Here is a 14,912-nt window from a genome sequence, read left to right as displayed (position 1 = left end):
CAGAGTAGAGACAGGCTGTGTAATGTTATTGATGGTAGGTCTCCACAGTAGACAGGCTGTGTAATGTTATTGACGGTAGGTCTCCACAGTAGAGACAGGCTGTGTAATGTTATTGATGGTAGGTCTCCACAGTAGAGACAGGCTGTGTAATGTTATTGATGGTAGGTCTCCAGAGTAGAGACAGGCTGTGTAATGTTATTGATGGTAGGTCTCCAGAGTAGAGACAGGCTGTGTAATGTTATTGACGGTAGGTTTCCACAGTAGAGACAAGCTGTGTAATGTTATTGATGGTAGGTCTCCACAGTAGAGACAGGCTGTGTAATGTTATTGGTGGTAGGTAGACAGGCTGTGTAATGTTATTGATGGTAGGTCTCCACAGTAGAGACAGGCTGTGTAATGTTATTGATGGTAGGTCTCCACAGTAGAGACAGGCTGTGTAATGTTATTGATGGTAGGTCTCCACAGTAGACAGGCTGTGTATTGTTATTGATGGTAGGTCTCCACAGTAGAGACAGGCTGTGTAATGTTATTGATGGTATGTCTCCACAGTAGACAGGCTGTGTAATGTTATTGATGGTAGGTCTCCACAGTAGAGACAGGCTGTGTAATGTTATTGATGGTAGGTCTCCACAGTAGAGACAGGCTGTGTAATGTTATTGATGGTAGGTCTCCACAGTAGAGACAGGCTGTGTAATGTTATTGATGGTAGGTAGACAGGCTGTGTAATGTTATTGATGGTCTCCACAGTAGAGACAGGCTGTGTAATGTTGTTGATGGTAGGTAGACAGGCTGTGTAATGTTATTGATGGTAGGTAGACAGGCTGTGTAATGTTATTGATGGTAGGTCTCCACAGTAGAGACAGGCTGTGTAATGTTATTGATGGTAGGTCTCCACAGTAGAGACAGGCTGTGTAATGTTATTGATGGTAGGTCTCCAGAGTAGAGACAGGCTGTGTAATGTTATTGATGGTAGGTCTCCACAGTAGAGACAGGCTGTGTAATGTTATTGATGGTAGGTAGACAGGCTGTGTAATGTTATTGATGGTAGGTCTCCACAGTAGAGACAGGCTGTGTAATGTTATTGATGGTAGGTCTCCAGAGTAGAGACAGGCTGTGTAATGTTATTGGCGGTAGGTCTCCAGAGTAGAGACAGGCTGTGTAATGTTATTGGCGGTAGGTCTCCACAGTAGAGACAGGCTGTGTAATGTTATTGGCGGTAGGTCTCCAGAGTAGATACAGGCTGTGTAATGTTATTGATGGTAGGTCTCCACAGTAGAGACAGGCTGTGTAATGTTATTGATGGTAGGTCTCCAGAGTAGAGAAGGCTGTGTAATGTTATTGATGGTAGGTCTCCACAGTAGAGACAGGCTGTGTAATGTTATTGATGGTAGGTCTCCAGAGTAGAGACAGGCTGTGTAATGTTATTGATGGTAGGTCTCAGAGACAGTAGAATGACAGGCTGTGTAATGTTATTGGCGGTAGGTCTCCAGAGTAGAGACAGGCTGTGTAATGTTATTGATGGTAGGTCTCCACAGTAGAGACAGGCTGTGTAATGTTATTGATGGTAGGTCTCCAGAGTAGATACAGGCTGTGTAATGTTATTGATGGTAGGTCTCCACAGTAGAGACAGGCTGTGTAATGTTATTGATGGTAGGTCTCCAGAGTAGAGACAGGCTGTGTAATGTTATTGATGGTAGGTCTCCACAGTAGAGACAGGCTGTGTAATGTTATTGATGGAGACAGGCTCCAGGTCTCCACAGTAGAGACAGGCTGTGTAATGTTATTGATGGTAGGTCTCCACAGTAGAGACAGGCTGTGTAATGTTATTGATGGTAGGTCTCCACAGTAGAGACAGGCTGTGTAATGTTATTGATGGTAGGTAGACAGACTGTGTAATGTTATTGATGGTAGGTCTCCACAGTAGAGACAGGCTGTGTAATGTTATTGACGGTAGGTCTCCACAGTAGAGACAGGCTGTGTAATGTTATTGATGGTAGGTCTCCACAGTAGAGACAGGCTGTGTAATGTTATTGATGGTAGGTAGACAGACTGTGTAATGTTATTGATGGTAGGTCTCCACAGTAGAGACAGGCTGTGTAATGTTATTGACGGTAGGTCTCCACAGTAGAGACAGGCTGTGTAATGTTATTGATGGTAGGTCTCCACAGTAGAGACAGGCTGTGTAGTGTTATTGATGGTAGGTCTCCACAGTAGAGACAGGCTGTGTAATGTTATTGATGGTAGGTCTCCACAGTAGAGACAGGCTGTGTAATGTTATTGATGGTAGGTCTCCCAGAGTAGAGACAGGCTGTGTAATGTTATTGATGGTAGGTCTCCACAGTAGAGACAGGCTGTGTAGTGTTATTGATGGTAGGTCTCCACAGTAGAGACAGGCTGTGTAATGTTATTGACGGTAGGTCTCCACAGTAGAGACAGGCTGTGTAATGTTATTGACAAACTCATCGCGGAGGTCTCCACAGTAGAGACAGGCTGTGTAATGTTATTGATGGTAGGTCTCACAGTAGAGACAGGCTGTGTAATGTTATTGATGGTAGGTAGACAGACTGTGTAATGTTATTGATGGTAGGTCTCCACAGTAGAGACAGGCTGTGTAATGTTATTGACGGTAGGTCTCCACAGTAGAGACAGGCTGTGGGAACTTTGCTCTGTATCACCATTCCTTTACTATTGTTTAACTGAGAAGGAACTAACCTGGGACTCCGTGAGATCTGTCTTTAGACCACAGCCAACATAACAAACACAACAAAACAACAGCATGTTGATCTTATACCGTTTGGCGTTCGTGTAAGTGTGTAGAATACTGTGTCCTATTAACTTGACTCCTACAACAAATGGTGTAGAAATGTCTGGTTTAAGACGTGATCCTCTTCGCTGTCCTCGTGCCATGTTGACCTGACTCTGGTTTGTTATAGGACATGGACGAGGCCCACTTTGGCTACTCCTTCAAGTACCTGAAGAACAAGCCAGTGAAGGAACTGAACGGAGACCAGTTCTTAAAGATGTGCCAGGCTGAGGAGGAGGGGCTTCTCACCATCGACATCTGCATCGACCTCCTAGGGGTCAAAGGGTAAGGCGCGGAGACATCGACCTCCATAAGGGTCGAAGGGTAAGATAAACATAGAATGAAAGGTTGTATTAGCATGGGCACTACCATTGAGGGCTTCCACCTTTTTTAATGTCGTCAACTGGGCAGGACTCCCAATTTCATTGGCTGATGCCTCCTGGTGACCCTGTTGGAGTCATGTACAACCGGGTCATCAGGAAGGATCAGCCAATCGTGAAGAAGAAAATGGACTACTTCAGAATAGCCTCAATGGCGCTGCCCATGCTGTCACAGCCGCTCTAATGACACAGATACAAAGATGAGTCCTCTATCTATCTCTATGGGCCAAACTCACGAGTTAAAGTTTGTCTCTCTGAATGGTCAAACTTACCCCCTCTCTCTCTCCTTTCTCCATCCCTCTCTGCCAACCCCCTTCCCTCTCTCTCACCTCTCTCATCCCTCTCTGCCACCCCCCTTCCCCTTTCTCTCCTCTCTCCATCCCTCTGCCACCCCCCTCCCCCTTTCTCTCCTCTTCCCTCCATCCCTCACTGCCACCCCCTTCCCTCTCTCTCCTCTCCATCCCTCTCTGCCACCCCCTTCCCCCTTTCTCTCCTCTCTCCATCCCTCTGCCACCCCCTTCCCCCTTTCTCTCCTCTCTCCATCCCTCACTGCCACCCCCTTCCCCTGTTTCTCTCCTCTCTCCATCCCTCTCTGCCACCCCCCTTCCCCCTTTCTCTCCTCTCTCCATCCCTCACTGCCACCTGGGATCTCTCTCTCACCTCTCCATCTCGCTCTCTTCCAACCCCCTTCCCCCTCCATCTCTCTCTCTGCCACCCCCTTTCCCCTCTCTCCTCTCCATCTCTCTCTGCCACCCTCTCCTCTCCATCCCTCACTGCCACCCCCTTCCCTCTCTCCATCTCGTTCTCTGCAACCCCCTTTCCCCTCTCTCCTTTCTCCATCTCTCTCTGCCACCCCCCTTTCCCCTCTCTCACCTCTCTCTCCATCTCTCCTCTCTCCATCTCTGATCTCTCTGCCACCCCCTCTCTCCTCTCTCCATCTCTCTCTGCCACCCCCTCTCTCTCATCTCTCTCTGCCACCCCCTCTCTTTCCTCTCCATCTCTCTCTCTGCCACCCCTCTCTCTCCTCTCCATCTCTCTCTCTGCCCCCTCTCTCTCCTCTCCATCTCTCTCTCTCGACCCCCTTCCCCCTCTCTCCATCTCTCTCTCTCTGCCACCCCCTTTCCCCTCTCTCTCCTCTCTCCATCTCTCTCTCTGCCACCCCCCTTTCCCTCTCTCTCCTCTCTCCATCTCTCTCTCTGCCACCCCCCTTTCCCCTCTCTCCTTTCTCCATCTCTCTCTCTGCCACCCCCCCCCTCTCTCCTCTCTTCATATCTCTCTCTGCCACCCCCCTTTCCCCTCTCTCCTCTCTTTCATATCTCTCTCTGCCACCCCCTTTCCCCTCTCTCTCCTCTCTCCATCTCTCTCTCTCTGCCACCCCCTTTCCCCTCTCTCTCCTCTCTCCATCTCTCTCTCTGCCACCCCCTTTCCCCTCTCTCTCTCTCTCCATCTCTCTCTCTGCCACCCCCTTTCCCCTCTCTCTCCTCTCTCCATCTCTCTCTGCCACCCCCCTTTCCCCTCTCTCTCCTCTCTCCATCTCTCTCCTGCCCCCCCGTTCCCCCTCTCTCATCTCTCTCTCTGCCACCCCCTTTCCCCTCTCTCCTTTCTCCATCTCTCTCTGCCTCCCCCTTCCCTCTCTCTCACCTCTCTCCATCTCTCTCTCCTCTCCATCTCTCTCTCTGCCACCCCCCTCTTTATCTCTCTCTCCCCCCCGTTCCCCTCCTCCCATCTCTCTCTCTGCCACCCCCTTCCCTCTCTCTCCTCTCTCCATCTCTCTCTCACCTCTCTCCATCTCTCTCTCACTCTCTCCATCTCTCTCTCACCTCTCTCCATCTCTCTCTCACCTCTCTCCATCTCTCTCTCACCTCTCTCCATCTCTCTCTCCCTCTCTCCATCTCTCTCTCACCTCTCCATCTCTCTCTCACCTCTCTCCATCGCTCTCTCCTCTCCCTCTCTCTCTGCCACCCCCTTCCCCTCTCTCTCTCCATCTCTCTCTCTGCCCCCCCCTTTCCCCTCTCTCTTTCTCCATCTCTCTCTCTGCCACCCCCTTCCCTCTCTCTCACCTCTCTCTCTCCACCTCTCTCTCTCTCCTCTCTCTCCTCTGCCACCCCCCCTCTCTCTCCTCTCTCATCTCTCTCTGCCTCACCCCCTCTCTCCTCTCCTCTCCATCTCTCTCTCTCTGCCACCCCCTCTCTCTCCCTCTCCATCTCTCTCTCTGCCACCCCCTCTCTCTCCTCTCCATCTCTCTCTCTGCCACCCCAAGAACCTCTCTCCATCTCTCTCTCTGCCACCCCCTCTCCTCCTCCTCCATCTCTCTCTCTGCCACCCCATCTCTCTCCTCCTCCATCTCTCTCTCTGCCACCCCCCTCTCCATCTCTCTCTGCCACCCTCTCCATCTCTCTCTCTGCCACCCCCTCTCTCTCCTCTCCCCTCTCTCTCTGCCACCCCCTCTCTCCTCTCCATCTCTCTCTCTGCCACCCCCTCTCTCTCCTCTCCATCACTCTCTCTCCACCCCCTCTCTCTCCTCTCCATCTCTCTCTCTGCCACCCCCTCTCCCCCTCCATCTCTCTCTCTGCCCCCCTCTCTCTCTCCATCTCTCCTCCCCCCCTCTCTCTCCTCTCCATCTCTCTCTCTGCCCACCCCCCTCTCTCTCCCATCTCTCTCTGCCACCCCGTCTCTCCTCCTCCATCTCTCTCTCCCCCCCCTCTCTCTCTCTCCATCTCGTCTGCTCCCCTCTCCCCTCCATCTCTCTCTCTGCCACCCCCTCTCTCTCCTCCTCCCATCTCTCTCTCTGCCACCCCCCCTCTCTCCTCTCCATCTCTCTCTCTGCCACCCCCCTCTCTCTCCTCCATCCTCTCTCTGCCACCCCCCCTCTCTCTCCTCTCCATCTCTCTCCTCCCCCCCTCTCTCTCTCCCCTCTCCATCTCCTCTCTGCCCCTCTCTCTCCTCTCCCCATCTCTCTCTCTGCCCCCCGTCTCTCCTCCTCCATCTCTCTCTCTCCAACCCCTCTCTCTCCTCCATCTCTCTCTCTCTCCCCCCTCTCTCCTCTCCATCTCTCTCTCTGCCAACCCCCTCTCTCTCCTGTCCATCTCCTCTCTCTGCCCCCCTCTCTCTCCTCTCTCCATCTCTCTCTCTGCCACCCCCTCTCTCTCCTCTCCATCTCTCTCTCTGCCACCCCCTTTCCCCTCTCTCTCCCCCATCTCTCTCTGCCACCCCCTCTCTCTCTCCCTCTCTCTCTGCCACCCCCCCTCTCTCTGCCCCCCCCTCTCTCTCCTCTCCATCTCTCTCTCTGCCACCCTCCTTTCTCCATCTCTCTCCATCTCTCTCTGGTCCCCCTCTCTCCTCTCTCCATCTCTCTCTCTGCCACCCCCCTCTCTCTCCTCTCCATCTCTCTCTCTGCCACCCCCCTCTCCCCAGGGTTGCAGGTGACCAGACATACTTTGATGAGATCAAGCAGTTTTACTACAGAGATGAGTTCAGTCACCAGGTGCAGGAGTGGAACAGACAGAGGACCCTGGCCATCGAACGCTCCCTCACACAGTTCCTCTACCCTCAGATGGCCAAGGAACTCAAGAACAAACTCATCGCGGAGGCCAAGGAAAACATCATCAAGGTAGACCATGTTACAACAAACCTAGCTACTTCCAGGACTCTCTGTATCCCATAGGATGATGAGTTGACATGACCCGATCATTGGAGATTTGTGAATTCCACTTGTTCCAGCACGTCTTGTGAATAAGTGTTTCAAGCATAAATTAGGTCACGTGGTGTATAATTCCTCTTCACCTTTGACCCCAGTCGTGTTGCAGGAGGCTGTATAACTGGTGTAGGTTTGTTTACCCTGTGATATCGTCTGGTCCAGTCATGTTGCAGGAGGCTGTATAACTGGTGTAGGTTTGTTTACCCTGTGATATCGTCTGGTCCAGTCATGTTGCAGGAGGCTGTATAACTGGTGTAGGTTTGTTTACCCTGTGATATCGTCTGGTCCAGTCGTGTTGCAGGAGGCTGTATAACTGGCTGAAGGTGGCTCCTTACAGACCAGACCAGCAGGCGGAGGAGGAGGATGATGATCTGATGGATGAGAGTCAAGGAAAAGGCATCAGAGTCCTGGGAGTGGCCTTCGCAGACAGCAGGTGTGTGTGTGTGTGTGTGTGTGTGTGTGTGTGTGTGTGTGTGTGTGTGTGTCAAAGATTCATAAAGGTGTCTTCCATCCTTGTATTTTGTACCACTCAATAAACAGCCACCATAAATGATTTGTGATATGTTTCAATGAGTGATAACTAAACGTTGTAATTCTGTTACCATAGAGACACGCCAGTGTTCTGTTCACTGATCAACGGAGAGGGAGAGGTCGTGGACTTCCTCCGTCTGCCCTACTTCCTGAAGAGGAGGAACGCATGGAAGGAGGACGAGAGAGACAAAAAGGTACAGACAGGCGGACGACAAGAATCTTCTGTCTCTCCTCCCCCCGTCTCTCCTCCCCCCGTCTCTCCTCCCCCGTCTCTCCTCCCCCCGTCTCTCCTTCCCCGTCTCTCCTCCCCCGTCCCGTCTCTCCCCCCCGTCTCTCCTCCCCCCGTCTCTCCTCCCCCCGTCTCTCCTCCCCCCCCGTCTCTCCTCCCCCGTCTCTCCTCCCCCCGTCTCTCCTTCCCCCCCGTCTCTCCTCCCTCCCGTCTCTCCCCCCGTCTCTCCTCCCCCCCGTCTCTCCTCCCCCCGTCTCTCTTCCCCCGTCTCTCCTCCCCCCCGTCTCTCCTCCCCCCGTCTCTCCTCCCCCCCGTCTCTCCTCCCCCGTCTCTCTTCCCCCCGTCTCTCTTCCCCCGTCTCTCTCCCCCCGTCTCTCCTCCCCCGTCTCTCCTCCCCCCCGTCTCTCCTCCCCCCGTCTCTCTTCCCCCCGTCTCTCCTCCCCCGTCTCTCTTCCCCCCCAGTCTCTCCTCCCCCCCCCGTCTCCTCCCCCCCCCCGTCTCTCCTCCCCCCGTCTCTCCTCCCCCCGTCTCTCCTCGTCTCCTCCTCCCCCCCCGTCTCTCCTCCCCCCCCCCGTCTCTCCTCCCCCCGTCTCTCCCCCCCCCCGTCTCTCTCTCTCCCCCGTCTCTCCTCCCCCCCAGTCTCTCTTCCCCCCCCCGTCTCTCCTCCCCCGTCTCTCCTCCCCCCCCGTCTCTCCTCCCCCCCGTCTCTCCTCCCCCGTCTCTCCTCCCCCTCTCTCCCCCCGTCTCTCCTCCCCCCGTCTCTCCTCCCCCGTCTCTCTCGTCTCTCCTCCCCGTCTCTCCTCCCCCCGTCTCTCCTCCCCCAGTCTCTCCCCCCCCGTCTCTCCTCCCCCCCCTCGTCTCTCCTCCCCCCGTCTCTCCTCCCCCCGTCTCTCCTTCCCCGTCTCTCCTCCCCCGTCTCTCCCCGTCTCTCCTCCCCCGTCTCTCCCTCCCCCCGTCTCTCTTCCCCCAGTCTCTCCTCCCCCCGTCTCTCCTCCCCCCGTCTCTCCTCCCCCCGTCTCTCCTCCCCCCCCGTCTCTCCTCCCCCGTCTCTCCTCCCCCCGTCTCTCCTCCCCCCGTCTCTCCTCCCCCAGTCTCTCCTCCCCCCCTCTCTCTCCCCCCCGTCTCTCCTCCCCCCCGTCTCTCTTCCCCCAGTCTCTCCTCCCCCCGTCTCTCTCCCCCCGTCTCTCCTCCCCCGTCTCTCCTCCCCCGTCTCTCCCCCCCGTCTCTCTCCCCCGATCTCCCCCCGTCTCTCCTCCCCCCGTCTCTCCTCCCCCGTCTCTCCTCCCCCCCGTCTCTCTTCCCCCAGTCTCTCCTCCCCCCGTCTCCTCCCCCCGTCTCTCCTCCCCCCGTCTCTCCTCCCCTCTCTCCCCCCGTCTCTCCTCCCCCCGTCTCTCCTCGTCTCTCCTCCCCCGTCTCTCCTCCCCCCGTCTCTCCTCCCCCCGTCTCTCCTCCCCCGTCTCTCCTCGTCTCTCCTCCCCCGTCTCTCCTCCCCCCGTCTCTCCTCCCCCCGTCTCTCCTCCCCCCGTCTCTCCTTCCCCCGTCTCTCCTCCCCCCGTCTCTCCTCCCTCCGTCTCTCCTCCCCCCCCGTCTCTCCTCCCCCCGTCTCTCCTCCCCCCCGTCTCTCCTCCCCCGTCTCTCCTCCCCCGTCTCTCCCCTCCCCCGTCTCTCCTCCCCCCGTCTCTCCCCCTCCCCCCGTCTCTCCTCCCCCCGTCTCTCCTCCCCCCCGTCTCTCCTCCCCCCGTCTCTCCTCCCCCCGTCTCTCCTCCCCCCCGTCTCTCCTCCCCCCCTCTCTCTCCCCCCGTCTCTCTCCCCCCGTCTCTCCTCCCCCAGTCTCTCCTCCCCCCGTCTCTCCTCCCCCCGTCTCTCCTCCCCCCGTCTCTCCTCCCCCCGTCTCTCCTCCCCCCCGTCTCTCCTCCCCCCGTCTCTCCTCCCCCCGTCTCTCCTCCCCCCCGTCTCTCCCTCCCCCCGTCTCTCCTCCCCCCCTGTCTCTCCTCCCTCCCCGTCTCTCCTCCCCCCGTCTCTCCTCCCCCGTCTCTCTCCTCCCCCGTCTCTCCTCCCCCTCGTCTCTCTCCCCCCGTCTCTCCTCCCCGTCTCTCCTCCCCCCGTCTCTCTTCCCCCCGTCTCTCCTCCCCCCGTCTCTCCTCCCCCGTCTCTCCTCCCCCCGTCTCTCCTCCCCCCGTCTCTCCTCCCCCCGTCTCTCCTCCCCCCCGTCTCTCCTCCCCCCCGTCTCTCCTCCCCCGTCTCTCTTCCCCCAGTCTCTCCTCCCTCCGTCTCTCCTCCCCCCCGTCTCTCTCCTCCCCCCGTCTCTCCTCCCCCCGTCTCTCCTCCCCCCCGTCTCTCCTCCCCCCAGTCTCTCCTCCCTCCCGTCTCTCTCCCCCCTCCCTCCCCCCTCTCCTCCCCCCCCGTCTCTCCTCCCCCCGTCTCTCCTCCCCCCGTCTCTCCTCCCCCCAGTCTCTCCTCCCTCCGTCTCTCCTCCCCCCGTCTCTCCTCCCCCGTCTCTCCTCCCCCCGTCTCTCCTCCCCCCGTCTCTCTTCCCCCCGTCTCTCCTCCCTCCCGTCTCTCCTCCCCCCGTCTCTCTCCCCCCGTCTCTCCTCCCCCCGTCTCTCCTCCCCCCCGTCTCTCCTCCCCCCCCCCGTCTCTCTTCCCCCCGTCTCTCTTCCCCCCCCGTCTCTCCTCCCCCCGTCTCTCCTCCCCCCGTCTCTCCTCCCCCCGTCTCTCCTCCCCCCCGTCTCTCCTCCCCCCGTCTCTCCTCCCCCAGTCTCTCCCCCGTCTCCCCCCGTCTCTCTCCCCCCCCCGTCTCTCCTCCCCCCCGTCTCTCCTCCTCCCCCCCCCTCTCCTCCCCCCCGTCTCTCCTCCCCCGTCTCTCCCTCCCCCCCGTCTCTCCTCCCCCCCCCGTCTCTCCTCCCCCGTCTCTCCTCCCCCCGTCTCTCCTCCCCCGTCTCTCCTCCCCCCCGTCTCTCCTCCCCCCGTCTCTCCTCCCCCGTCTCTCCTCCCCCCGTCTCTCTCCCCCGTCTCTCCTCCCCCCGTCTCTCCTCCCCCCCGTCTCTCTCCTCCCCCCGTCTCTCCTCCCCCCGTCTCTCCCCCGTCTCCCTCCCCCCCGTCTCTCCTCCCCCGTCTCTCCTCCCCCCGTCTCTCCTCCCCCCGTCTCTCCTCCCCCTCTCCTCCCCCGTCTCTCCTCCCCCCGTCTCTCCTCCCCCCCGTCTCTCCTCCCCCCGTCTCTCCTCCCCCCGTCTCTCCTCCCCCCGTCTCTCCTCCCCCCCGTCTCTCCTCCCCCCGTCTCTCCTCCCCCAGTCTCTCCTCCCCCCGTCTCTCCTCCCCCCGTCTCTCCTCCCCCCTCTCCTCCCCCCCCGTCTCTCCTCCCCCCGTCTCTCCTCCCCCCGTCTCTCCTCCCCCCGTCTCTCCTCCCCCCCCGTCTCTCCTCCCCCCGTCTCTCCTCCCCCCGTCTCTCCTCCCCCCCGTCTCTCCTCCCCCCCGTCTCTCCTCCCCCCCCGTCTCTCCTCCCCCCCGTCTCTCCTCCCCCCGTCTCTCCTCCCCCCGTCTCTCCTCCCCCCGTCTCTCCTCCCCCCCGTCTCTCCTCCCCCCGTCTCTCCTCCCCCCGTCTCTCCTCCCCCCCCCGTCTCTCCTCCCCCCCGTCTCTCCTCCCCCCCGTCTCTCCTCCCCCCGTCTCTCCTCCCCCCGTCTCTCCTCCCCCCGTCTCTCCTCCCCCGTCTCTCCCCCCCCCGTCTCTCCTCCCCCCCGTCTCTCCCTCCCCCCGTCTCTCCTCCCCCCGTCTCCTCCCCCCCGTCTCTCCTCCCCCGTCTCTCCTCCCCCCCCGTCTCTCCTCCCCCCCGTCTCTCCCCTCCCCCCGTCTCTCCTCCCCCCCGTCTCTCCTCCCCCCGTCTCTCCTCCCCCCGTCTCTCCTCCCCCCGTCTCTCCCTCCCCCCGTCTCTCCCCCCCCCCCGTCTCTCCTCCCCCCCCCCGTCTCTCCTCCCCCCGTCTCTCCTCCCCCCGTCTCTCCTCCCCCCCCCGTCTCTCCCCCCCCGTCCCCCCGTCTCTCCTCCCCCCGTCTCTCCTCCCCCCCCCGTCTCTCCTCCCCCTGTCTCTCCTCCCCCCCCGTCTCTCCCCCCCCCGTCTCTCCCTCCCCCCCGTCTCTCCTCCCCCCGTCTCTCCTCCCCCCGTCTCTCCCCCCCCCGTCTCTCCCCGTCTCTCCCTCCCCCCGTCTCTCCCTCCCCTCGTCTCTCCTCCCCCCGTCTCTCCTCCCCCCGTCTCTCCTCCCCCCCGTCTCTCCTCCCTCGTCATCCCGGCGTATCATTCAGCATTAGCAGTTATAATCATCACCTCGTCATTGATGTTGTTGTAGGAAGTGTTTTTTCCAGTGTTTCACCTTCCATTAAGTAGCTTATCTCTGTTGCCTCCTAAATCATTTGGCTGCAGTTGGTTTCGATAGAGCACTTTGATGTCAGCTGGCCTATAGGCTGCTATGGGGAAAACCTTGTTGCTGATCTCAGTGTGTTTGATTTTGAGGCTGTACCGCATTTATATTGGGGTCATTTAGCAGACGCTCTTATCCAGAGCGACTAACGGGAGCTAATGGGTTTAAGTGCCTTGCTCAAGGGCACATCGACAGATTTATCACCTAGTCGACTCGGGAATTCAAAACCAGCAACCTTTCGGTGACTGGCCCAACGCTCTTAACCGCTACCTGTATTCTAGTGATCTGATGGTGGGTTTGGTCTCCTCAGCTCCAGGACATTGAGAACCTGAAGAAGTTCCTGACCAGTAAGAAGCCTCACGTGGTGGCTGTTGCCGGGGAGAATAGGTGAGCTCCGCTACTCCTCTACCGGTCTTTCATACCCTCCTGGAAGCAAAGCACCGGGACACCTGTCACCGGGACACCTGTCACCGGGACACCTGTCACCGGGACACCTGTCACCGGGACACCTGGCCTGTTCTTTTCTATTGGACATTTTCAGAAAAAACTTCCTCAGTTCCCTGTGCGTGTTCTGTTTGTTGCCTAGGAAGTAATTGTGTGTGTGTGTGTGTGTGTGTGTGTGTGTGTGTGTGTGTGTGTGTGTGTGTAGGGACGCCCACATGATAATGGAGGACATTAAGAGGACAGTGAGTGAGTTGGAGCAGGAGTCTTCTCTGCCTGCTGTGGGAGTGGAGCTGGTAGACAACGAACTGGCCATGCTCTATATGAACAGTACCAAATCTCAGGTACACACACACACTCCTTAAACACATACTGTACACACAGTCCACATGAACTCAGGTACACTCACACACTCCTTAAACACATACTGTACACACAGTCCACATGAACTCCAAGATATCAAGTTGAATACATAGCTGCTTCTACAGTCGTTGCCTAGAGCTTTGAGAATGACACAAATATTAATTTTCACAAAGTTTGCTGATTCAGTGTCTTTAGAAATTTTTGTCAGATGTTACGATGGAATACAGAAGTATAATTACAAGCATTTCATAAGTGTCAAAGGCTTTTATTGACAATTACATGAAGTTGATGCCAAGAGTCAATATTTGCAGTGTTGACCCTCCTTTTTCAAGACCTCTGCAATCCACCCTGGCATGCTGTCATTTAACTTCTGGGCCACATCCTGACTGATGGCAGCCCATTCTTGCATAATCAATGCTTGGAGTTTGTCAGAATTTGTGGGGTTTTGTTTGTCCACCTGCCTCTTGAGGATTGACCTCAAGTTCTCAATGGGATTAAGGTCTGGGGAGTTTCCTGGCCATGGACCCAAAATATTGATGTTTTGTTCCCCGAGCCACTTAGTTATCCCTTTTGCCTTATGGCAAGGTGCTCCATCATACTGGAAAAGTCATTGTTCGTCACCAAACTGTTCCTGGATGGTTGGAAGAAGTTGCTCTCGGAGGATGTGTTGGAGCCATTCTTTATTCATGGCTGTGTTCTTAGGCAAAATTGTGAGTGAGCCCACTCCCTTGGCTGAGAAGCAACCCCACACACGAATGGTCTCAGGATGCTTTACTGTTGGCATGACACAGGACTGATGGTAGCGCTCAGCTTGTCTTCTCCAGGCAAGATTTTTTTCCGGATGCCCCAAACAATGGGAAAGGGGATTCATCAGGCTTTATCCCAGTCCTCAGCAGTCCAATCCCTGTACCTTTTGCAGAATATCAGTCTGTCCCTGATGTTTTTCCTGGAGAGAAGTGGCTTCTTTGCTGCCCTTCTTGACACCAGGCCATCCTCCAAAAGTCTTCACCTCACCGTGTGTGCAGATGCACTCACACCTGCCTGCTGCCATTCCTGAGCAAGCTCTGTACTGGTGGTGCCCCGATCCCGCAGCTGAATCAACTTTAGGAGACGGTCCTGGCACTTGCTGGACTTTCTTGGGGGCCCTGAAGCCTTATTCACTACAATGGAACAGATCTCCTTGAACTTCTTGGTGATCCTATAAATGGTTGATTTAGATGCAATCTTACTGGCAGCAATATCCTTGCCTGTGAAGCCCTTTTTGTGCAAAACAATGATGGCAGCACGTGTTTCCTTGCAGGTAATCATGGTTGACAGAGGAAGAACAATGATTCCAAGCACTTACCCTCCTTTTGAAGCTTCCAGCCTGTTATTCGAACTCAATCAGCATGACAGAGTGATCTCCAGCCTGGTCCTCGTCAACACTCAAACCTGTGTTAACGAGAGAATCACTGAGAATCACTGATGTCAGGTGGTCCTTTTGTGGCAGGGCTGAAATGCAGTGGAAATGTTTTTGGGGGATTCAGTTCATTTGCATGGCAAAGAGGGACTTTGCAATTAATTGCAATTCATCTGATCACTCTTCATAACATTCTGGAGTATATGTAAATTGCCATCATACACACTGAGGCAGCAGATTTTGTGAGAATTAATATTTGTCACACTAATCTAACCATGTTTCTCTGCTCTCTACCCCCCCCCCCCAGACTGAGTTCCGTGACTACCCTCCCCTGCTGCGCCAGGCTGTGTCAGTAGCCAGGAAGATTCAGGATCCTCTAGTGGAGTACGCTCAGGTCTGCAGCTCCGACGAAGACATCCTCTGCCTCAAACTACACCCTCTACAGGTCAGAGTGTGTGTGAACGGGTGGGGAGGCTTCGTCTGATCACTGCCATTTTGGGTTGGAATTGTCCTTTTGAGTGGCCTTTGCAGGTACTGGGGACATTATTTGATGTTGCTTGAACACTTTCCCTCTCCCTCCAGGAGCATGTAGTTAAGGAGGACCTGCTGAGTGCTCTGTACTGTGAGTTTATAAACCGGGTCAACGAGGTGGGGGTGG

At 56.8% G+C, this 14,912-nt stretch overlaps 1 protein-coding gene across 1 annotated transcript in view; it reads left to right on the top strand.

Moving 5' to 3' along the window:
* The window catches only part of supt6h (SPT6 homolog, histone chaperone and transcription elongation factor), a 55,626-nt gene that overhangs the window by 14,861 nt on the left and 25,853 nt on the right, over positions 1 to 14,912 (top strand). The window contains exons 16-23 of the mRNA XM_052520552.1: positions 2,934 to 3,088; positions 6,598 to 6,793; positions 7,171 to 7,313; positions 7,488 to 7,605; positions 12,362 to 12,438; positions 12,701 to 12,836; positions 14,562 to 14,699; positions 14,837 to 14,912. The exon at positions 14,837 to 14,912 is cut by the window's right edge and continues 92 nt beyond it. Coding sequence (XP_052376512.1) covers positions 2,934 to 3,088; positions 6,598 to 6,793; positions 7,171 to 7,313; positions 7,488 to 7,605; positions 12,362 to 12,438; positions 12,701 to 12,836; positions 14,562 to 14,699; positions 14,837 to 14,912 — 1,039 coding nt within the window. The remainder of the gene's footprint in view (positions 1 to 2,933; positions 3,089 to 6,597; positions 6,794 to 7,170; positions 7,314 to 7,487; positions 7,606 to 12,361; positions 12,439 to 12,700; positions 12,837 to 14,561; positions 14,700 to 14,836) is intronic.

The sequence above is a fragment of the Oncorhynchus keta genome, chromosome 6, assembly GCF_023373465.1.
Source record: "Oncorhynchus keta strain PuntledgeMale-10-30-2019 chromosome 6, Oket_V2, whole genome shotgun sequence".
Lineage (NCBI taxonomy): Eukaryota > Metazoa > Chordata > Actinopteri > Salmoniformes > Salmonidae > Oncorhynchus > Oncorhynchus keta.
Note: the sequence above shows the minus strand (reverse complement) of the source record. Positions and strands in the feature narration are given on the sequence as shown.